Source organism: Meriones unguiculatus, chromosome 5 (genome assembly GCF_030254825.1).
Source record: "Meriones unguiculatus strain TT.TT164.6M chromosome 5, Bangor_MerUng_6.1, whole genome shotgun sequence".
Lineage (NCBI taxonomy): Eukaryota > Metazoa > Chordata > Mammalia > Rodentia > Muridae > Meriones > Meriones unguiculatus.
In genome coordinates, this window is record NC_083353.1 from 87427390 (window position 1) to 87451968 (window position 24579).

The 24579-nt window shown below is 44.2% G+C and overlaps 1 protein-coding gene and 1 long non-coding RNA gene across 3 annotated transcripts in view; one reads left to right on the top strand and one right to left on the bottom strand.

Moving 5' to 3' along the window:
- Positions 1-5458, bottom strand: part of Suclg2 (succinate-CoA ligase GDP-forming subunit beta) — a 250763-nt gene extending 245305 nt beyond the window's left edge. Inside the window, exon 1 of one of the 2 annotated variants that reach the window (XR_009591892.1) lies at positions 5323-5436. Coding sequence is in view for 1 of the 2 variants with exons in the window: in XM_060383829.1 (XP_060239812.1) it covers positions 5323-5412 (90 nt within the window). In the remaining variant the exon portion in view is untranslated. Of the gene's footprint in view, positions 1-5322 lie in introns of both variants that reach the window. The other variant, XM_060383829.1, reaches the window with a different exon arrangement.
- Positions 4613-16221, top strand: LOC132654239 (uncharacterized). The gene is made up of 2 exons (XR_009591893.1): positions 4613-4745; positions 15974-16221. It is a non-coding gene; the product is annotated as an uncharacterized LOC132654239 (long non-coding RNA).
- The last annotated feature ends 8358 nt before the right edge of the window (positions 16222-24579 follow it).

Below are 24579 nucleotides of genomic sequence, written 5' to 3' on the forward strand. Positions count from 1 at the left end.
CCATCTCCCTGCTCAGCCTCAAGTTTTCCACATATGAACTGGGCAACATCATCTCTGTCTCACATGGTTATTTGGTGACATCAAGCCTAAGGAGGCATGAAATAACTGCCCAATTCAGAAGTGACAGTATATGATAAATGTTATGAGACCTGGAAAAGAACCGTTATTACAGATTAGTAAATCCTCTTTTTAAAAGGCAAGTCAATTTAGCTTCAAATTCATAGCAACAGAAATAATCACTGTGGGCCTGTGATCTAATCATAATGCCAAATGTTTAATAAATCATACTGAATCATCATGGCCACCTGTGAGAACCAGCTCCTTTTCAGAGAAGAGTCAAGTTCAACCATCTGTTCCAGATATGATCACAGAATGTATGCAATATCCTCATAGCAACTCTGAGCACATATATCGTGTGAGAAAAGGCGTGATGAAGCCTACTTTCTGTGTAATTAATATGCAGTAATAAAATTAATTTTTAAAAATAATCATTTGCTCCAGGTTGCACAGCAGGAGCACTGGAGATCTAGTACTTGAACTCGGCAGAATTAAATGCAGAACAGTATTCGCTTCTGCTCCTGTTTCCTAGAACCCAGGGCAAGAAAGGGGGTGTTCAGTCAGAGTCCTGAGAGGTGTATGCTTCCAGCAGACTGGGTCCATCCAATCTAAGCAACCAAAGGCAGAGGTGCGGAGAAGCTCTGTGTGCACTGGATGGTTTGTCCCAAACTGGGCTGACGAGATGGCTTAATGATTTAACAGCATAAGCTATTCACTGGCATGAGGCAAGTGGCTTTCTGGCACTAGGGTTTCCAGGAAGTTATTATGTGACCTCTCTCTGTGCCTGGTCCACCTTTACGTGGACCACGGACGTGGCACAGGGCCCCACTACCCTGACATGGTATTGAAAGGGTTAAAGTAATAACAGGCAACAAGCTCTTCACACAGCCTGCCTTATCTAAGTGCTCAATAATTAGTTCCTTTGCCAACCATCAGCTCCTCACCACCCTATACCAGCTCTCAGCTTGTTACCTGCCTCCCTTCGCCCATGTCCTTCACTAATTCATTAGCCCACAAACGTTTACAGACACCTAGCCTGGCCAGCTGTGGAATGTGTAAGAGAGTCCACTCTCATGAAGCTCACATTCTTCTATTTGTGAGGGAAAAGGAAGACAATAACAAAGAGGAGGAGGTGGAGTCACGTGTTGTAAGTTGCAGTAAAGCAGAAAAGATATGGCCGGCAATCACTGGCTACAGGGAGCCCGTCAAATGATAGGGAAGGGTCTTCCAATTGAGGAGGGGGAAAGCAGACAGGGGTCAGAGGGAGCCCTGTTTCCAAAGAGAAGCATGTGGTCCAATGTAGGACAGGCTCAACTACAGCACCACCACGGCAGTGTAACCACTGGATTATTCAACCTTGCAACTAGACCAAACCTTTGAGGGAAAGGATAGCTCACTCCCTCTCTCACTCTGGGGAGCACTGCCTTGACCTCTCCCTCTCTCTATTCTCCATCATAATTATTATGTATACTAACCTACTCAACATACTTCTAAACACTGAGTTTTCTACCTGTGCAGAACTTAACACTGGGAATACACAGTCAGCGTTCAGAAAATATCTGATGAAAGAATACCGTTTGCTTGGTTTTATGTTACAGTGTAGTGTCATCTGTCAAGTCCCAGGAGTTCTACAGCCCCATTCATCCTTCCTCATGGGCCCAAAGGATCGGCATTATCCTACACTCCTGACAGCGCCACTGGAATGCTAACCCCAAGACCATAACTTTGGCAAATGAACTTCTGTTATTAATTTCCAAATCAGCATAATACTCTTATTTAAATGTATAAACACCAGGCAAAACTCTTCCAGAAACTGAAAGAATGTGCCACACCCTGGAAGGAATCCAGATTGAGCTATCCAAGGTCATCTGTGTCTTTTCTTCCTCACAACAGACGTAATTTCAGTGACTTTCTAGGCTTGGTGCCTGCAGGACCCAGCCAGGGAACAAGAATGACAAAGCTCTGGCTACCATGGGCCTGTGCACTTAATCATTTTCCCGTAAAAGCAGTGCTTTGCTTACAGTGAACAAAGCCAATCTGGTACAGGAGCTATCACTCGCAGGCCTTCCACAGGCACAGTCAAAACTATAGCCGAATCTTACCACGTAGCCTCAGATGCTTTGAGGCTAACCTGAGTTCTGACTGGTGACCTGGCTGCTTTCACGTTGTACAAACTCGACAGACAGTTCACTGGCTGTTCAATACGGTCACCTTGACGGGATCTAGACCAGTCTCTGGGCATACTTGGGACGCCATTGCTAGATTAAGTTGACTGAGACGGCAACACCCCTCTATAGGGCAGGTGCCACCACTCCCTGGGCTGGGTTCCCAAACGGCAGAAAAGCCAGCAGAGCACTCACCTCCTTCCGCTCCCTGACTCTGAGTACAATGCGACCTGCTGCCCCAAGCTCCTGTGGTCTCCCGCCAGGAGAGACCCAGAGCCAGAGTGAAGCCTTCCTTCCTCCGGCTGTCTTTTGGGGTCTGTTGCTATAGCAATGGGAAGTGCACTTTGCAATGTGCACTGTTTTTGTTTTTTCAATTAAAAAAATTAAACACAGACCAAGCACGGTAGCACTCACCTTTAATCCCAGTACTTGGGAGTCAGAGGCAAGCGTATCTCTCTGTGTGTTGTAAGGCAGTCAGGTCAATGCAGGCCAGCCAGAGCTACATTGTGAGACCCAGTCTCAGAAAAAGAAAAAGAATTAAACCTAAATAAAACTACCCTATTGAATAGGTTTTCTGGGCTTTTGTGTACCTGCCTGGGAATTTATTTATTTTCCATTGTGAGGCCCTGTTTGATTTCGTTATGGCTTCATCAGTGCTTGAAATCATCTTTCTTATTGTAGCACCTATAATCTTTCCCCAGTAAAAGTACCATGTGGTTAAGGGCTCTGCCTGCTTTACTCTCACCCCAAGTCTCAGGGCCTGGAGCAGTTCACTCTGATAGCAGAAATGGCCAACGACAGCCCTACAAAGGCTGTGACAGCAACCCAAAGTCAAAACATGGAAACCAAAGGCAGAAGTTTAAAATACAAAAGGAACTTCAAGGACATTAAGCATCAAAAATATGTGTCAAATGTTAGCATTAAACCAGGGAGGATATTTTTGTGAAACAAGTTAGAGTTGCTTCTAAAAGCAGAAAGTGGGTCTTTTATCTTGGCCCATCCACCTGTTTTTTCACAAGGCCTGGTACAAAGTAGGTCTTGGCTGAGAGCACCAACAGATTCCTGAGACACTTTGTGAAGATTCCCAAGTTTGGTAGAAAAGAATGAAGCACGCTTCTCAGTCCAGACTTTTCTACCCAGGACCACTCATCCAGAATCTCCAAGGTGGAGAATTGGTACCATCAAAAAAAAAGAAAAAGCAATGGGGCTGGAGGAGCTGGCTCAGCAGTTAAAAGCATTTGTCACTCTTGGGATCCAGGTTCAGTCCTAGCCATGGCAGAGTTCACAACCGGCAGTAACTCTAGCTCCAGGAGATAAAGGACGCCCTTTAATTGTGGCACATACCTTCAATCTCAGCCCTCAGAAGGCAAGGGCCGGTAAATAATCAGAGTTCAAGGTGACATGGTCTCCATAGCATGTTCCAGGGCTACACAGTGAGACCCAAACAGCAAAAATGAATAGTGTGTGTGCATGCGCATTCCCATGCGAGCGCCAGAGTCTCTTCAGCAGAATCTCACCATTTCCCCTAGCCTAGCCGTTCAGCAAGCTCTTAGAACCCACATGTCTCTTCCTTGCATTGCTGGGTCACAAGCTCACACTGCCTTGCCTGGGGTTCTATATGGGTGCCGGGGATTCGAACTCTCAAGCTTGGGGAGCGAGTGGTCTTACCACCTGGGCCATCCCCAGGCCTACTGTCATTTGCTAAACCTGGTGTTCCCGAAATAGTAAGTCATGTACATGTCCGTAAACCAACGAACATTACCCAACATAGGGAATGAGTCTCTCCCAAGTATTCCAAGGTTTCCTCTACTCGCATAGGGAAGACGAGGACAATCTTCAGCTAAACATTCTGTTGCAGGTTTCTCTGAACAATCATTTCTCAGTCTTGACTTTTCACTGCCCTGGGCTTGATGTTTCTCATCACTTCAAGTCTACCCTAACAGCACCACAATTCCTGTTTTTATAACACTTCAATAATGAATAGGGCTTAGATCACCTGGAGATATCTCCTTACCCTATTACAGCAGGTATGAGTGATTTTAATTAGACAAACCGACACCCCTCTCCTTTGCCCACCATACTGTCAAGTGCCTATTAAGGGATATTACAGCAATAAGAATTAGCACCTCTTAAATTCCCATTAACAATAACAGAGAAATGAAATGTCAGGTAATGAAAAGGAAGGGAAAAAAAAAAAGGAACCTTCATAATTAACCAAAGCTTAGAGTAACTCAAAAATTCAAAAATATCATTAGGAAGTTGTTCTTTCAGTTTTCTTGGTGCCTGTGCAGGTCCTGGTTAAAATGTGACAATTTGCCTCTCGTTAAACTAGAAGGTTTTCTTTCTTTCTTTCTTTCTTTCTTTCTTTCTTTCTTTCTTTCTATCTTTTCCTTCCTTCCTTCCTTCCTTCCTTCCTTTCTCTCTCTCTCTCTCTCTCTCTCTCTCTCTCTCTCTCTCTGGGGGAGGGGATAATCTAGAGAAAGCGGGAAGCACGACTTGAGAGAAGCTTGCCCTCTGCAGACGGTAGGTAAAGTCAACAGGGGAGCAACGTGAAGGACGTGTTCAAAGTCCAACACTAACAACTCGGTCTCCATGAGGCAGGGGCAAGGTGGGCAGTGCCTGGGCAGTTCTGACCCAGGGCAGCCAGGGAAACCGACGCCCGTTTTCCTCCGGGGCCCTTGCCTGTCCCCACCGACAAGCACCGGCTGCACAGCCACAGCCCGTAGCGACGACTCCGACAAGCGGAGCACGTGGCCGCCCGGCGAGCTCCGGCTCGGAGACGCCTCCGCGGCGGCGCCAGTTCGCGGCGGGGAAGCCTGCGGGTCCCGACAGCGCGGGGAACTTTCGGAACTCGCAGCCTGCGCGGGGCTCCGGGGCGCGGGGGCGCAGAGGGGGCCGCGGGAACGACCCGGGCCGCGGGGTGTGCACTCTGACCCCCGCGATCCCCCGCGGGAGGCGGCCGGGTCCTCCCGCAACTACGGACCGCGCACAGCCGGCCGCGCCGCGGGGGAGCGCGGGGTCGCCGGGGGTCGCGTGGGGTCGCACCGGGGCGAGGAGGCCGCGGAGCGGGGGTGGCTCGCGTCGTCCCGGCCGCGCTCACCTGGGACCTGACCGCCAGGAGCGGCGGCCGCAGCGCTCGACCTCGCAGAAGCTTCCCGACCTGCGCCGCGATGGCCACCGGGGACGCCATCTTAACCAGGAACCTTCAGCGAGGCCGAGGAGGGGGAGGGAGGGGGCGGGGGAGGGAGTCGGGCCCCGCCGCGGCCACTAGACGGGCAGGCCGAGGAGGGGCGGGGTGGAGGGCGGGGAGAGGGCGGGGAGGGGTGGAGGAATGGAGTTGCTGAAGGGAGCAGGGTCAAGGGGTGTTTGGGAAAAGGAAAGGGAGCAGAGAGGAGCCCACCCAACCGCTCTACCCCTACCCCCCATAATCATCACCCCACCCCGAGGCCTACCCTGTTGCAAAAGCAGATCTCAGTCCCCAGGGACACTGGCTTAAACTGGCCCTGGGAATGACAGGTTACAGACTGTTATAAACTGCAGTGAGGCCTGCTAGTCCTGATCCCTGGAAGCCTTACCACTGTCAAAGGACACCACTTGGATCAAGTAATGTTCCAGGGGAAGGAATTGGGACCAATGTATTGGGGGGTGCCGGGGATGGTGGTTAGTTACTGTTGTTGTTTTGGGTGGTTGTGTTTTGTTGTTCTTTTGGGTTTGGAGATAGGGTTTCTTGTACCTTCCATTCACCTGGAACTTCTGATCCTGCCTCTTCTTTCCAAATAGTGTGATTATGGACAGCATTTGTGTCATGTGTTTTCTTGTTCCTTAGCCTTAAATTAATGAAAAGGCTATTACTTGGTTTTCTACTCAGGTATGAGAAAAGTGTTTACAGACTACTATGCACTTAGATAAAAAATAAAAATCACAATCACAGCCACTATTGCCAAACATTAAACAACTGTGAACCCAGGGACTGTCTCTGACAGGAACTCAGTGGCTGTCTCTTTGACCTCCTTCCTTCCCCCCTCTCCCACCCCCTCGGGAGGAGCAGCCTTGCTAGGCCACAGAGGAGGACACTGCAACCAGTCCTGATGACACCTGATAAGCTAGGGTCAGATAGAAGGGGAGGAGGACCTCCCCTATCAGTGGACTTAGACAGGGCCAGGGAGGAATGAGGGAGGGAGGAGATTGAGAGGGAATGAGGGAGGGGCCTACAGCTGGGATACAAAGTAAATTAATTAATATGAAAAAAATTTAAAAAAAGAAACCACAAAAAAAAAAACTGGCACCTTTTTAAGCTTCATGGCAACCTCTTTTTTGTTTGTTTGTTTCATTAATACTAAATATTTATTTTCTCTGTATCTATTACATAAGTGCATAGTGAATTCAGAATGACAAAGGTTAACAGGGCTCAATAAGTTGCAAGAATTTATATCTTTTCAATTAGGACTGACTTGACTACATATTTTTCAGATATTTATTTATTTATTTATTTATTTATTTATTTTTATTAATTATACTTTATTCACTTTGTATCCCCCCATAAGGCCCTCCCTCCTCCCCTCCCAGTCCCATCCTCCCTCCCCCTTCTTAATACTTGCCCCTCCCCAAGTCCACTGATAGGGGAAGTCCTCCTCTCCTTCCTTGTGAACTTAAGTCTATCAGATCTCATCAGGAATGGCTGCATTGTCATCGTCTGTGGCCTGGTAAGGCTGCTCCCCCCTCAGGGGGAGGTGATCAAAGAACAGGCCAATCAGATTATGTCAGAGGCAGTCCCTCTTTCCAGTACTATGTAACCCACATGGACACTAAGCTGCCATGGACTACATCTGTGCAGGGGTTCTAGGTTATCTCCATGTATGGTACTTGGTTGGAGTATGACTCTCTGGGAAGACTCCTGTGTTCAAATTTTCTGGTTCTGTTGCTCTCCTTGTGGAGTTCCTGTCCTCTCCAGATCTTACTATTTCCCACTTCTTACATAAGATTCCCTGCACGTTGCCCAACAGTTGGCCATAAGTCTCAGCGTCTTCTTTGATAGTCTGCAGGGCAGAGCCTTTCAGAGGCCCTCTGTGGCAGGTTCCTAGGTTGTTTCCTGTTTTCTTCTTCTTCTGATGTCCATCATCTTTGCCTTTCAGGATGGGGATTGAGCATTTTAGTCAGGGTCCTCTCTCTTGATTAGTTTCTTTAGATGTACAGGTTTTAGTAGATTTATCCTATGTTATAGGTCTATATGAGTGAGTATATACCATGTGTGTCTTTCTGCTTCTGGGACAGCTCACTCAGGATGTTCCTTTCCAGGTCCCACCATTTACTTGCAAATTTCATTATTTCTTTATTTTTCATTGCAGAGTAATACTCCATTGTGTAGATGTACCACAATTTCTGCATCCATTCTTCAGTTGAGGGGCATCTGGGCTATTTCCAGTTTCTGGCTATTACAAATAAAGCTGCTACAAACATGGTTGAGCAAATGTCCTTTTTGTGTACTTGAGCCTCTTTTGGATATATGCCTAGGAGTGGTATGGCTGGATCTTGAGGAAGCACTATTCCTACTTGTCTGAGAAAGCGCCAGATTGATTTCCAGAGTGGTTGTGCGAGTTTATATTCCCACCAGCCGTGGAGGAGGGTTCCCCTTTCTCCACCACCTCTCCAGCATGTGTTGTCACTTGAGTTTTTGATCTTGGCCATTCTCATGGGTGTAAGGTGAAATCTCAGGGTCGTTTTGATTTGCTTTTCCCTGATGGCTAATGATGTTGAGTATTTCTTTAAGTGTTTCTCTGCCATTCGATATTCCTCTACAGAGAATTCTCTGTTTAGCTCTGTTCCCCATTTTTTAAGTGGATTACTTGTTTTGCTGCTTTTCAGCTTCTTTAGGTCTTTATATATACTGGATATTAGCCCTCTATCAGATAAAGGGTTGGTGAAGATCTTTCCCAATCTGTAGGCAGTCATTTTGTTTTGATAATGGTGTCCTTTGCTTTACAGAAGCTTTTCAGTTTCATGAGGTCCCATTTATTGATTGTTGATCTTAGAGCCTGTGCTGTTGGTGTTCTGTTCAGGAAGTTCTCCTGTGCCAATGAGTTCAAGGGTATTCCCCACTTTTTTTTCAAGCCGATTTAATGTGTCTGGTTTTATGTTGAGGTCTTTGATCCACTTGGACTTCAGTTTTGTGCAGGGTGACAAGTATGGATCTATTTTCATTTTTCTACATGTAGACATTCAGTTAGACCAGCACCATTTGTTGAAGATGCTATCTTTTCTCCATTGTATGGTTTTGGCATCTTTGTCAAAGATCAGGTGTCCATAAGTGTGTGGGTTTATTTCTGGTTCCATTGATCCACCATTCTGTTTCTATGCCAGTACCATACAGTTTTTAGTATTGTTGCTCTATAGTACAGCTTAAGATCAGAGATGGAGATACCTCCAGAAGATCTTTTATTGTAGAGGATTGTTTTAGGAATTCTGGGTTTCTTGTTATTCCATATGAAGTTGAGAATTTTTCTTTCCAGGTCTGTAAAGAATTGTGTTGGTAATTTGATGGGAATTGCATTGAAGCTATAGATTGCTTTTGGTAAAATAGCCATTTTTACTATGTTAATCCTGTCAAGCCATGAGCATGGGAGATCTTTCCATCTTCTGATATCTTCTAATTCTTTCTTCAGACACTTGAAATTTTTTTCATACAAGTCTTTGACTTGCTTGGTTAGGGTTACACAAAGGTACTTTATGTAATTTGTGGCTATTGTGAAGGGTGTTGTTTCCCTAATTTCTTTCTCGGCCCTTTTGTCTTTTGTATACAGGAGGGCTACTGATTTTTTTGAGTTAATTTTGTATCCGTCCACTTTGCTGAAGGTGTTTATCAGCTGTAGGAGTTCCCTGGTAGAGTTTTTGGGGTCACTCATGTATACTATCATATCATCTGCAAAGAGTGATAATTTGACTTCTTCCTTTCCAATTTGTATCCCCTTGATCTCCTTCAACTGTCTTATTGCTCTAGCAAGGACTTCCAGAACTATTTTGAAGAGATATGGAGAGAGTGGGCAGCCTTGTCTTGTCCCTGATTTCAGTGGGATTGCTTTAAGTTTCTCTCCATTCAGTTTGATGTTGGCTATAGGTTTGCTGTATATCACCTTTACTATGTTTAGATATGTGCCTTGTATTCCTGATCTCTCCAATACTTTAAACATGAATGGATGTTGGATTTTGTCTTTTTCAGCATCTAGGGAGATTATCATGTGGTTTTATTCTTTCAGTTTGTTAATATGGTGGATCACATTGATGGATTTCCATATATTGAACCACCCCTGCATGCCTGGGATGAAGCCTACTTGGTCATGGTGGATGATATCTTTGATGTGTTCTTGTATTCAGTTTGCAAGTATTTTGTTGAGTATTTTTGCTTCAATGCTCATAAAGGAGATTGGCCTGAAATTCTCTTTCTTTGTTGGGTCTTTGTGAGGTTTAGGTACCAAGGTGACTATGGCTTCATAGAATGAGTTTGGTGATGTTCCTTCTGTTTCTATTTTGTGGAATAGTTTGAAAAGAACTGTAGTTACCTCTTCTTCGAAGGTCTGGTAGAATTCTGTGCTGAAACCATCTGGTCCTGGGCCTTTTTTTTTGGATGGGAGACTTTCGATGACTGCTTCTATTTCCTTGGGGGATATAGGACTATTTAATTGATTTACCTGGTCCTGATTCACCTTTGGTAAGTCGAATCGATCAAGAAAATTGTCCATTTCATTTAGATTTTCAAATTTTTGGCATATAGACTTTTGAAGTAAGTCCTAATGATTGTTTGGATTTCCTCAGTGTCTATAGTTATGTCCCCCTTTTCACTTATGATTTTGTTGATTTGGATGGTGTCGCTCTGCCTTTTAGTTAGCTTGGCTAAGGGTTTGTCGATCTTGTTGATTTTCTCAAAGAACCAGCTCTTGGTTTCATTGATTCTTAGAATTGTTTTATTTGTTTCTAATTGATTGATTTCAGCCCTGAGTTTGATTATTTCCAGCCGTCTACTCCTCTTTGGTGTGTCTGCTTCTTTTTTTTTTTCCTAGGGTTTTTAAGTGAGCCATTAAGTTGTTTGAATGCACTGTCTCAAATTTCTTCTTGAAGGCACTTAGTCCTATGAACTTTCCTCTTAGCACTGCCTTCATTGTATCCCACAAATTTGGGTATGTTGTGTCTTCATTGAGTTTCTTCAGCTCTATGTTTGAACAATCCTCTGTTTCTTTTATTTCATTCAGTGATTTAAGCATTTCCTCTCTAAAGGCCACAAACTGTTTGGCTGCAGTTTCCTCTATTTCTTTATGGATGGCCATAATCTGTGTGAGTTTATCTTCCTCTAGGTCTTTACGTATTTTATTTGTTTCCTCTGTTATCCTCTTCATGATCATAGTTGTTAGGTCATCTTCTTAGATTTCAGTTATGCTGGGGTGTCCAGGGCTACTTGCCCCTGGATAACTGGGTCCTGAAGATGCCATATTGCTCTGTCTTTTGTTGATTGAGCTTTCACGCTGGCCTCTACCCATTGGGCTATCTTAGGTGTTTGGGGTTAGTTTCTGGTGGTTCCTAGGGATCTTGTGGTGGAGAGAATCCCCTTGGCAGGAAGATGTTTTTTCCTGAAGGAAGCCTTCTTAGCTTTTTGGGTATAGTCACTGGATTACTGGTGTTTTTCAGGAGTTGCTGCTGCTCACCTTAGGCATAGAGACCTGATGGTAACTGTGATCCTTGTTAGTCAAGAGGGTTCTCCTCTCGCCCAGGGAAGTCCTGAAGACAGCTGCCCTGCTTCTGGGTTTCTTGCTGTAGATTTAGTCATCTGCTGCTATAACCTGTGTGTCTCGTGGTTTGGTCAGTTTTGTTAGGGATGACTGGTTGCCCCTTGATGCAGTATCTGGGGGTTGATCTCGGGGATTCTGGGCTTTTGTAGGTCTGAGGTTGGTGCTATATGCCCCAGTATCCAAGTGGTAATCTGTGGTGGGTGGATACCGCTCTCCTGGTAACAGCAGGCTATCTGGTGCACAACAGGTCCCTGGGTTGGGCCGGTCTGCGGGACCTATTCCAGGGATATACTGGATGGCCTAAGTCCATCCCCTTTGCTTAGTTCCCTGGGAGGATTTCTCCCGACAGTGACTCCCAGCCTCTGTTGCCCTGGGGCACACAGCTGGGGAGCTGCTGTGCAGCAGCTGTTTGTGCCTGTGGCTGGAGTCCAGTTCAGCGATGGCGGCTCGTACCCACCAGTCTGCGAGACTTTTTCCAGGAAAAGACTGGGTGACCCAAGTCAGTACCGTTTCCTTCCTTCCCTTCATGGCAACCTCTTAAGTAGGTAAAGTTTCTGTTCTCATATTGCAGAAGGGGAAACTGAAGCACAAAATGAATGAGAAACTTGATTGACAGAATCCAGGTGAGATTCAAGTACATATGAGATTTAAATTCATGCTTCAACTCCCAATACTACTTGGGGATATTTTTTAATTGGGTTTTTTTAATTAATTGGCTTTTTTAAACCTTACCTATTCTTGAATGTATGAACACAAGACAGACAGGGGACACTCTACAAATAGCCCCGCACAATGGTATCCTCTGTAATCTTTCTTTAAACTTCCATTTGATAAAATTTCACATTGACAGAGAAGCTTGCCCAGGCAGTTGGCAGGCACTACGTACGAGCAGCAACAGGTACAAGGTACTATGACCTGCTCCTACATCCCAGGGGTAAGTGGAGTTGTACCCCTCCAACATGCCACCTTAATACCCATCCACCAACTGCAGTCCAAGCTGACAGCTGCTCTGCCAGCCAGAGACGGTGACAGACACAAGATGACCCCAGCCACACAAACTAGAGATGGCAGTATGCATACACGACATACAGGAGGGTGGGTATGATAGTAGTGACAAAGGTGCTGAGGCCCACATGACATCATGATGTCCAGAGACTGTCCAGCCCCTGGGTCCCCTGTGTTGCAGGATATTTGATCCCATTGTGAACCCCAAAATTGTGAACTGTAAAACACAATTACAGTCATGTGGTAGAGCCCAATAACACCCCTTTAATCCAAGAACTTCCTGTGTATTGTACACAGGCAATTATGGTGTGGTTCACCGAGCCCTAGCACATACCTTTAATATAAGAGCTCATGTATACCCAATATAATAAAGTTAACCCTGGGCCAGGAGGCAAAGCTAGAAACCAGCTGACGGGTTAAAGAGTAGGAGGGACTTTGAGTTGAGGGATATTTAAGGCGGCGTGGAGAAGAAGAAAGAGCTTTTAGCTTAAGCTCCGGCTTCAGCTCCTCAGCTCCCTGGCTTTGGGGCTTTGAGCTAGCAAGCCTTCAGCCTTGGCTTTTTTGCTTGTTTGTTTGGGTTTTTTTTATTTTGTTTTGGTTTTGGTTTTTGTTTTGTTTTGTTTTGGGTTTTTTTTTTTTTTTTTTTTTTTTTTTTTTTTTTTTTTTTTTTGGCCTTTTCCTCCTCAGCTATCAGTTGAACTAGTGAGCCTTGGGGCTTTTTCATCTAGACCTGAGCTGAGAAGGAAGGTCAGCTGGGTGCTTTCTCTGCATCTCTGAGCTAGCAGATTTTCACTCCAGCATCTGGCTCTTGTATCTTCATTGGTAAAAGAGAACTGTGGGGATTTTCATTTTTGTCTATAACAACACCCCTGCACACCACTGATTCTTCCTCAGGCTTTCCTCCATGATCATTCCACCTCTCTTCATTCATCTCCTCTTTTACCTTCCCCTAGGCCTGTCAGGATGGCTGCCTGACACCCAGGTGATTCCTTAGTGATTAATCCATTTCACCTCAGGGGAGTACCAGGGCACCAGGACAACTAGCCGTCACCCCAGTGTCCCAATGTCCCCTATCATGATTTCACAATCAGTCCTTCCCTGGGCCCTGGGGCTCCTGTCGGTCCCTCAGCACAAGGGAACAGATGTGGAGTCTGGAACCTGTTTCAGTGGCTTAAAGATCAAGTTGTGAGTGACAGCACAGTCTCTGGATAGAAGTTCTAGGGCTCAACAACTGGGCTTGGTGCGCTGGGAATGTAGGTCAGTCCAGGCAGCGGGGTTTGTCGGTTTTAACATTCCTGCTCAACTGTGCTCTGCACTTCCCTGCCCTGTCTCCTGTCAGCGATATGTTACCTCTGTTTTATCATAGACAAACTGCTCTGTAATCTCCCCTGTTCATTTAACGCAGTTCAGGCTCATCCTTGGGGGTATAGGTTTGGTCCCCCATGTCATATGACATTTCCTTGAGTACCAAATCCAAGGAAAACATCCATTTAGTCTTTAATTTGACTAGCGATCTGAGGGAAGGAAGAAAAAGAAACAAAGAGTCACAGCCACTCATACAGGCTAGACTCTTATTCAGAGCCTTACAGTAGCTCTGATCTCTCCCCCCCACACACACATACACATGCTACTTAACACGACCTGGGTGATGGGAAGGTTTGCCAAAGGATGGAAGTTTATACTGCAATACCATCCTACAGCTGGTCTGGTTTTATAAGAATCAAGAGAAATGGTCTAAAGTATGTTGTGCATAGGTTTCCATGGCTCTTTACCAGAGGAAGGAGAGCAAAGGGGAACATCTTTTGGGCATGATCAGGATGAGGCATAGATGTGTGCTTCAGGCAGGCCATGTCTAAGTCTTCACTGTGACTTAAAACCTTCCTAACTCGGGGCAAGGCAGTTCTTTGTGGAAAGGGGATTAGGGATTATCTGGTTGACGAATCTCAGTCAGGTGCTGGAGATGAAGAGGCTGATGTTTACCGGGCTTCATGACTTGCCTGAGAAATCTTCCTTTGTGTGTTTGCTTCTTCACTTTTTAACATCCCTGTGCCTTAGCGTCCCCCACTAGTGTTACGGAGACATGTTAGCTGAGCTGAGAGTTCACACTGGAGCATTTCTCATAAACTTCGCACACGTCCGAAATATTAAATTCCCAAACTGCCTTCAATTTTGCCGTTAGAACACCCTGCCTACACTTTCTTATTCATTTACTCTCTCTCAAAAAAAAAAAAAAGGAAAATAAAAACATCAGTAGGCCTGCAGCCTTCCCTTTCATCTCGGCTGCCTATGCTAACAGCGAAATAATGTGCTCATTTTCATATTCACACTGATTGCTCCAGGGGCCCCACTCTGCTAAAGACACATGTCAGGAAGCATTGCAAGGGGTTACTGCACACAGCAGTTGCCATGGTTGTTTATCATTACCTTTTTATTTAAGCATAAAGGCCACTTGACAAATACAAACTCATTATAACCAGCAGAGCTGAACACCCTTTTTAAAGAAACAGCCCCAGTTTTCATGAATTGCATATCCGAGTCCATGCTGCGGCATGTCAGGGATAAAGATTCCTGCTACAACGATGAAAGGAAGGGCGTTCGCGAGTTTCCTTTGGCATTTGGTTATTTCCTTTTTAGCGGTAGCAGATTTCTTGAATTCATAGACAGGCAATGTCCCTGTGGCTGTCTGTGACATCTGCTGTAACCAAGGCTTTACTTGTGTCATTTGCCAACGACACAAAAAAGCTTCCTTTATGGGAAAGATATATTTTACCTCTTCAACAGTGTATTGAAATGATTAATTTGGGGAGGGTGAGGGTATTGCTCAGTGGTAGATCATTCATTTCGAATGAATAGGGCTCTAGATTTGACCCCTGCCTGGTACGGAAAGAGAAGGGAGAAAAGATCAGTTTTGGTGGCATCACCCAGCAGTTTATTTAAATTAAAATCTAAAACTAAAAGTGTCCCCTCATTCAAAACTGCCGTGAGTTCAAGAAAAATTCTTATTCTGCCCTGGAGAGAACTTGAAAGACACAAGTTACAAAGCAAGAGCCTCACTTACCTACAGGACCTATAGCTGGGGACAAGGACAGAAAAAAGCTGCAATTGGGAAACAAGGTATAAGAGGGTAGTGGTCTCCTGTCAGCGAGCATAGCGATCAATGCAGAAGGTGGTGAAATTTGTTGTGGAATGTTTCCACAAAGGGGCTGGGACAGGGGGTGGTGCTTGGGAGTAGGGTGGGAGGACAGGGACAGAAAGAGGAAAGGGTGCCTGGTGGGCTGTGGGAAGGGAGTTCCTGTTAGAAGCAAGACTCCCATTCCTGTTGTGGTTGTAGCCCTCTCAGTTCAACACCTTCACTGTTGATGAAAGCTGACTCCTGAAGTTGTTAAAATAAGAATTAAAGAAGCCTTCCACTTCAGATGCGACACTTCAGTGGACAGATGCAGCGGTGGTTTTATTCTATGCTGTTTGCTCTGAGAGCTGTTGCAGGGTACGGACTGTGCCACTGAAATGGCCTCTCTTTACCCCACACAGCCAAAAGCTTTTGGTGCTGGTTGAACCCAGGGGGTTGCAAATTACTTTAGCAAATTATTTAGTTACTGCATACTAAAAAAACTAAAAGAAACAGGGGAAATTGGCTATTGTAATAATCAACTATAGCTCAAGGATGGTCTTATTATATAGTCCATATAAATTACTAATATCTATGTTAGTAATATATATGTGATATAAAATTATTAGTAATATGTTACTATGTAGTAATATACTATATAGTATATGTTAGTAATGTATGGCTAATATAAAAGTATTAATAATATTTACTTATATTTTTTTGGAGACTATATCTTCAAAACCCATTATTTTAATCTTCCTACATAGCTCAGTTTGGAGTAGACTCATTCCATATGTAGGAACTATGACCACCCTGATCTCAGGTATTATGATTCCCTAAACTCATGCCTCTTTTTATTCTAGTCACAGTGGAACACTATTATAACCTATAATTCTCGAACACACGGAGATGGAGGGAGAGTACCCTGAGAGACATCAGGAAGCTCCATCTAGGACTCATCCTAAAGCAGACCGCTGTGCCCCGCTGCTGCTGGTAGAGGCCAACCTCCCTTCCAGAGAAGAAAGATGAAATCTTAGTGGCAGGAGCCCATCTCTTCAGAGGTGGCTGAAGCCTTGGCTTTCAAAATAAAGGCAAACTTTTATGCTTTCAATTTGGCCTATGGCTTTCATTTCTCCTGTGGTGTGGGATTCCATGGGTACCATGTGAGTTTTAACAGAAGTGATGGATGAATTTCCACCCAGCATGTAACTTGAGAGGAAAATGAAATCAGAGCTTATAGAGCAGCCACTGTTGCCAGTCAACTTGCAATCAACAGGTCATTGAATCTGGGCACCCGGCCAATAGAGGATGCATTAGTTGTATATCTTGGGATCGTCAGCAGCCCACGGACCTTTTAGCTTATAAGTTAGATGGTCAGCACTCTATGCTGGCCTTATTCAGGTGTGTGTGTTAGCTGATGCCTGACAAAGAGGCCGAGATTCTGATGGTTGTCTGGCGGTTGGCAGGAGCATCTCTGACTCTCTTCTTCCTGATATCCTCTAGGAGGCGGATGTGTGCCTCTTGTAGGTCTGTAGCCTGCATCTGGCACTTTGTGGGTTCTTCTTTCTTCTACCATTTTCCCACCCTTTCAGCCCCCTGACACTAGACAGGAGAGAAAAAAAGGACAGAAAGAAAAGGGGGTGATGTTATCATTCGACTGCTTTCTGTTGATTAGGGGTGTTGGGTTCCTTGGAGCTCCTTTGATCTTTGCCATCAAGATATCTAATTTCTTCTTGTTTCTTCTTTAGGAATGACTACTTAACAAACTGTGACCAGCAACAGCCAATAGCAACCAAACAACAACCCACCACACCTCTCAGGGCCCTAGCCCAGGGCCTCTGAAAAGTCCACAGAATCCCCAATATCACACAGTCACAGAAACTATCTGCCGCTGGCAAAATCACGCCTCTCTTGGAGCACTAGGCAAAGCATAGTCAGCTGCTATGGGCAATCTGAAATAGGCCATAGCCCACACTTGGGATTTAGACAAAACAAAACAAAACAAAACATTTGGGAGTTCTCTGGTTTTTCTGCCTTCTGCGGAGCCCTGCTGGCCTTTCAATGAATCTCCATGAAGGCACTAGCAGGCCACAGAGCAGCAGAAGCAGCAGCAGAATCACATGTGTTCCCCGAGAAGAAACAAAGCCTCATTGGTAGCTTTTAATCTTAGCTGTGTGTCATCACACTGGACCAGTCTCCGAAGCTTCCAGTTTCATGGGTCTGTGTGAGGCCCAGAGGATCTGCATTTTATAAAGCAACTTTCCTCCTCTCTTTGTTGTGTTATTGTTATTGGTGTGTCATAGAGTTAGGGCATCCCCATGGATAGAAGGAAATGGCAGAAACCACCTGGTTCTCCTTTCTCTTTTTGTACCTACCACACCTCTGCCATCCTCCCTAACTCACCCCAGACCCTCTAAAATCCAGTTATATTTCATAACAGGAAGCCTTGATCTGTGAAGATGAAAAAAAAATCACTACTCCGTCTCTTCCCTACTCTTTACTAGGCTGAGGATCTCTTGTCTCTTATGTTCCAATCAGCCCCTCCAGGGAGAGGGAACCTGGAGGGCAAGACTGGTTAGGCCATCAGAGGTGGCACTAACTGCCTATGTATTCTGTATGCTTCTTCCTTTAGGGTTTTACCATTGGTTAAAAAAGGGAGGGGCATGTTTTCTTCACTCTTATATGTCTGTCTTTGCCCATGTCTTTACATTACTGACTGAACAGACATGTCTTCCTAGTATACAGATAGTCAAACTAAGTCTCAAATTAGATATTTGTTGAGGAAGCTAATCTAAACACGCTTCCGTTGACGTCAATAGCCTCATGCACACACTAAGTACTTGAAGTGTATCTAGTACAACTGGGCAAATGGGTGTTTAATTTTCACTAAGCTTCATGTGCCTCTAAGGCCCTGTCCCTGAGGCTGGAGACTAAACCTAAGTTCCCAGGCACGCTAAGCAAATGCCTGACCACTGACCCATATCCCCAGCCATCTTTTGACTATTTTGAAATGGGAGTCTTATTAAGCAGACCTTGAGCTTATAATCTTCCTGACTCAGGCTCCCAATTCATTGAGATTGTAGGCCTCCCCCATTACGCCTGGCTTGCACTAAATTTTGAAAAGCCACTTATGGCTAGTGTCTACATTGTCAGGCAATGGAGGCCCGAGGCTGTATAATGTGGATACGCAACTCTACATTATTACACTGTTTCCTTCATCCGGTTTCTGTGGTAGTTAAGACAAGGCTTGGAATACTAGGAGATGAGGAAGTGATCCCCAGTAGCTGGTGAGGGAATGGTAACCCACATAAGAAAGATGGAATGCACATGAAGGGGGCATTGGTAGGCCATTGTAGGTCTGTGGTGTAGAACACACTGTAGGTTGGGTGTGGTGGTCTGAATAGGTATGGCCCACATAGAGTCACATGTTTAAATGCTTGGCCATTGGGAGTGGCACTCTTAGGAGATGCGGCCTTACTGGAGAAGGTGTGTCCTTGTTAAAGGAAATGTGTCACTGTGGAGGTGGGGCTTAGAGGTTATATATGCTCAAGGTTTACCAGTGTGACAATCTCCTCCTTGCAGCCTCTGGCTCAAGATATAGAACTCTAAGCCCATCTCCAGCACCATGTCCGTCTGCATGCTGCCATGCTTCCTGCCATGATGATAATGGACTAAGCTCCTGAAACTGTAAGCCAGCCCCAACTAAATGTTGTTTTTTTATAAGAGTTGCCTTCGTCATGATGTCCCTTCACAGTAATAAAATCAAAATTAAGCCATGGACAACTGCTTCATTGAGGGGCTCAGTAGTTGAAGGGTTATTGTATTTACTGGCAGCCTGCCTCTTGCATGGGGCAGTTATATCCTTGTGCCTAGATAAAGCCCAGAGGCAGAGCACTATGGGTATCTGAGGCTGGAATTGTGCTCTCAGACAGGTAACATCCAGAGCGGGCAGAGGGCATGTGGGCTCTGTGGGAACTATGTTGCCTCTCATCTAAGCCAGCAAACCAAGTCAGCTCACGTTGGAGCTTTGTCTGAGGGAGAGGGAGAGCTGCTTCACACTGTTACTTGTCGCTTAAAAAATATAAACAAAGAAAATGCCAAAACAACACCTCCCACAACAATAAAAGAAAAATACAGCCTTAAACTGTGCTTCTGTCTAATTTTCTTTCTCTCCCCCAACACCCAGACAGGGTTTCTGTGTGTAATAGTCTGGCTCTCCTGTAAATTCACTTTGAAGACCACTGGAATACAGTGCTTTCCTTGTGCTGGGATTAAAGGCACGCAACTACCACACCTGGTCTTCCTGATTGTCTTTTCTTTTTTTTTTTCAAGACAGGGTTTCTCTTTGTAGCCTTGGCTGTACTGGAGCTCAATCTGTAGACCAGGCTGGCCTTGACCTCAGAAATCTGCCTGCCTCCGCCTCCCAAGTGTTGGGATTAAAGGTGTGTGCCACCACCACTCTGCATGCCTGTTTTTCTTAATTACTGAATTGGAGCCATTTCTATGTCATGTCAAGCCCAGCATGGATGCTCAGAGCTGACCCAAGACATTTTCAACAGAGATGTGGTGAGAGTTAGACATCACAGAAGGCACTTATTTGGTTGCTTTTTATTTGATAGATATAACAATATTAGAGGCACCACAAGGAAATCTAGGAGAAGCTTAAAAAAAAAAAAAGACTTAGACTTACAGCAGAATTGGAGAGCCTGACTGTACAAGATGACTCCTCCTCTGACATTGAGCTCCCAGCAAAACGAATGTGGTTATAACAGAAGGCCCCTGCGGCTGAATCCAGGGTCACACTGGCCTTTGAAGATGTGCTTGCTTCCCCAAAGGATGCGAGGCAGAGCCCTGATCTCTAAGGCCCATCTCTGCAGCAGCAGGCTCAGAGGAAACCCTGGATGCTGCTGTAGGCAGAAGAGTGAGGTCGGAGCTCATCAGAGACTGTGGTTGGCCAGAGGCTATGGAGTACTACCACTAAAACCTGCTTGGGGAAGTTCCCATCAAGCTAAAACACAAACAAACAAAACAAGACAAAACAAAAATGCTTGTAACTTTCTTTTCAAAGGCTTTTCAATATTAGGATAAGTTTCCAGAATAGTGAAGCTGGCAAGTTAGAAGAGAAAAAATTAGAGGGAAACTAGTGGAAAGAAAAATGTCAAATTATAGCTGACTACAAAATACTGGCCACTTCAGTACAATTCTGGATTAAAACAAAACAAAACAAAACAAAAAACTTGTTTTACAATTATACTTTAACTCCATTTATTCTAGCTAGAGAAACCCAAAGATTTGGGTTAACTCTTATCGAATTATATAAAAGACATCAATCTCTAATAACAATAACATTCATGATGTTTTATACCTTAAATGTCTCTTGATTTAATTACTACCTAAAATGTCCTATTACAATATTAATTGAATATTTTTATTTCACTAACAAAAAGACATAAACTACAGTGACTCCTTCCAAACTGCCATTTCTAACAATTTAGATATAAGTAAGATAATTCATAAAATAAGAATAAATATAAAAACAGGAGAAACAAAGTAAATCAAGCTAAAAGAAGTAAATTTTGGTTATTTAAAATACATGGTTCTTTTATCTATTACTCTTGCTCCATTAGGCCAAACTGTTTTCTTAATTATTTAATATTAGGTATAGCAATCCTATTATATGCCATATGTAAATGTGGTGGCAGATATAAACCACATAAGGAAGAAAAGTTACATCCAGAACATGATGGCTGTCTTAGTTAGAGTTTTCATTGCTGTGAAGAGACACCATGACCAAGCCAACTCTTACAAAGGAAGATATTGAATACTCTATTTCCTGGTGGAAGTATAACACAGTTATGCTTTTATATAAAAGTCATTTTGGGGTATAGGTGTATGTGTAGATATGTGTTTATGGCCTTGAAAATGTTAAATCCTCTAGTCCAACAATTTTATTTCTAGGGAGTTTTAAAAAATATTTAAATTCAGAGTAAATAAAATTCATTCAGGAGCTGAGGAATAACTTAAAAATGGTACGAAGTGCTTGCTGTGCAAGCATAAAGACCTGAGTTCTGACACAGCAGCCACGTAAAAGCCTCACATCTGAACTCCAATGCTGGGCAGATGGCTATAGGCAGATCTTGCTAGCCAGCCAGCCTAGCTGAAATGGCAGGTTCCAGGTCTAGTGAGAGACTTGGTCTCAACAAATGAGGGGGAGAATGATAGCAAACATGCGATGTACATATGCACATGCATAGGCAAATGCACCTGCATATACATGCCTGTACACACACACACATACAAATACCAAAAGATACGCATTCAGTCACATTAATTGTAGCTTGATATAGCTAGGGAATAAATAATGAAAAATACATTAGAACCTTGAGTGGCACCAAAACACCTACAAAATTTACCATAAAAGGTATACATGTTGGTGAGATTTTTGGCTCTCTGAAAGGGGTTAGTCACTGTTAATAGTTTAAGAAACTACCAATCTACCATGTATCCATTTATCTACATTCCTACCTACCTACTGTCAGAAGATGGACGGATGGTGAACAGTGCCTTGGAGAACGGTGAGAGGAGTTTCCAGGAAAAAAACATAGAGGTCTTGTACCTCAGGTGCATTTGATTTCCTGGATTGCCCTTAGAGGTGATTTCATGTCTCCTGTGTTAAATATTTATATTCAAGCTGGGCTTCGTGGCGCATGCCTGTAATCCCAGCACTTTGGGAGGCAGAGGCAGGCAGATCTCTGTGAGTTCAAGTCCAGCCTGTCCTACAAAGCAAGTGTAGGACAGCCAAGGCTACACAGGAAACCCTGTTGTGAAAAAACAAACAAACCAAAACAAAACAAATTTACATTCAGTTTATAAGATATGCTTATTCTTGTTGTATGTCAGGTCATACATAGCTGTAGAACTCAATCTGGATGTAGATATGCCTTTTTTGGGGGGCGCTTTTCTGTTCTGTTAATATTTAGCGTGTGTTCACTAATACTTATTTACATGTTTTTCTGACCATGTGTTTTTGAGCTCAAACAACCTTCCTTAAATCATTGCTTTCTTTGTTAAATGTGTGTGTAAAAGCACACAGGAAGTGAAATTGTCTACAGCTTTAGACGGTAGTCCACCCATCTCTTTCAGGTCCTTAGATCCCGGGTGCAGCAGACAAGATACACACAGGTTGGCTGAACTGTCAACACCTGACTACCTGCCTTTTACAGGGGGAATTGAATCTAGACTTGATATGTGCTAAGCATGTGTCCTACAACCGAGATACACCCTAAGCCCTAACATTTATATGTACGTGTTTGTGTGTGAGAGTGTGTGTGTGAGTGTAGTCCTTGTAAATAAAGTTTTATTGGGACTCTGGCATGACTATTTGTTCCTGTGTTGTCTGTGGTTCTTTACCAGGTAGGGATGAGTCTTTGTGACAAGAGCCATACAGTGAAAAATGTGTAGCATCTACACCAGAATATAAATTACTAGAGTATACTTCGTGAGCATAAATACTGCTGTCTGCTACTGGATTCCCACGGCACAGAGAGCAGTGTTTGGCACACAGTACACGCTCAATGGATATTTATGAAGTCAAGAATATTTCTTCACGTTTAGTGAGATTTTGTTTGGTTTGCGATTTCTTTCTTTGTCTGTTCGAGACAGGGTTTCATTATGTAGCCAAGCTGGCCACAGAGCTGCTGTTTTCTTGCATTCCCTTCGCAAGTGCAGCGCTTTCAGCATCTGCCATCATATTTAGCCTGTTTCAGTTGTTTTGTTTTTTTTTTTTTCAAATAAAAAAATATTTCAATGAAAACAGATACTTGTTTTCTTCTGTGCTTATATCAAATACAATAACTTAAAAACCTACTGTAGGGAAATACTGATGATTTATCAAACTTTAAATACAAGGCAAAAATTTTCAGAGAGCTCTAAATGTGCCTTTAAAAAGTATGGGTGAGGCCAAGTGTCATAGTTTGCATTTTATTACTGTGATAAACACCATGATAGAGAAGCCAGGGCAGGAAATCAAGCAGAAACTGTAGCACTGAGGGATACTGTTTACCTGCTCTCTCTGGGTTGGTCAGTTTCTCTCCTTCCTTCCTTCCTTCCTTCCTTCCTTCCTTCCTTCCTTCCTTCCTCCCTCCCTCCCTCCCTCCCTCCCTCCCTCCCTCTCTCTCTCTCTCTCTCTCTCTCTCTCTTTCTCTCTTTCTTTCTTTCTTTCTTTCTTTCTTTCTTTCTTTCTTTCTCTCTTGTCTTGCTTTTTTGAGACAGGGTTTCTTTGTGTAGCCCTGGCAGTCCCGGAACTCTGAACTCAGACAGATCTGCCTATCCCTGCCTCCTGAACTCTGGGATTAGAGGCATGTGCCACTGGCAGCCCAGCTCAGTTATCTTTCTTCTGTAGCTCAAGCCCAATTGCCTAGCAATGACATCATCCATAGTGGGCTGCCCTACATTAAGTACCAGAGTCAGAAAAGGCCTCACAGACATGGCTACAGGCCATTCAGATCTGGGCGTTGTTCAGTTGAGGTTCTCTCTCCCCAAGTGGCTCTAGGTTTAGGTGGTGAGCTGCACCTGTAATCCTGGCTCTTGTTCTTTTTTTTGTTGGGACAAGATTGCCCGGTGTAGTCCTGGCTGTCCTGGAACTTGATCTGTTGACCAGGTTGGCCTCAAGTGTGTACCACCTTCCCTGGCTCCAATCCCAGCTCTTGCAATGTGGTAGCAGAAGATTCGGGAGTTTCAGGCTAATTCAGCTACATAGCAAGTTAGAGGTCAGGCTGGCTACAGGAGACCGTGACTCAAATACAAATAAACACTGGGCCTACACATTTAATCCCAGCACAGGCTGGCTATTCTCTGTGAGTTCAAGGCCAGCCTGATCTACAAACTGAGTCTAGGACAGCTAGACAAAGACACCCTGTCTCAAAACACCCAAAACACAAACAAATTACAAGAGACAAGCTAAAGCAAAACAAAAATAAAAGTGTATGTATTTTTTTAAATTTTAGTTTTAAGCCTATTGGTGTTTTGCCTGATTGTATGTTTGTGTGAGAGTCCCAGATCTCCAGGATCTGGAGTTACAGGCAGTTGTGAGCTGCCATTTGGGTGCTGGGAAATGAACATTGGTCCTTTGGGGGAGAAGCCAATGCTTTTCAACTGCTGAGCCGTAACCCCTGCCCCCATACGTGCTAATAACTATAAGTTAAAGGCTTTTTAATTTGTCTTTAAAACGTCTACAATAAACACACATTGATACAAAACCATCATCAGTTCAGGGGCTGTTGGTGTGGCTTAGTGGTTAGAATATATGCCTAGCATGCACGAAGCCCAGGTTTGACCCCACTAGAACATAAACCAAGTGTGTGTCTCTGTGCCTGTGTCTGTGTAGATACCTATGGAGGCCAGAAGAGGGTTCTGGATTCCCTGGAGCTGCAGTTATAGGTGCTAAGGAACCACATGGGTTCAGGAAACT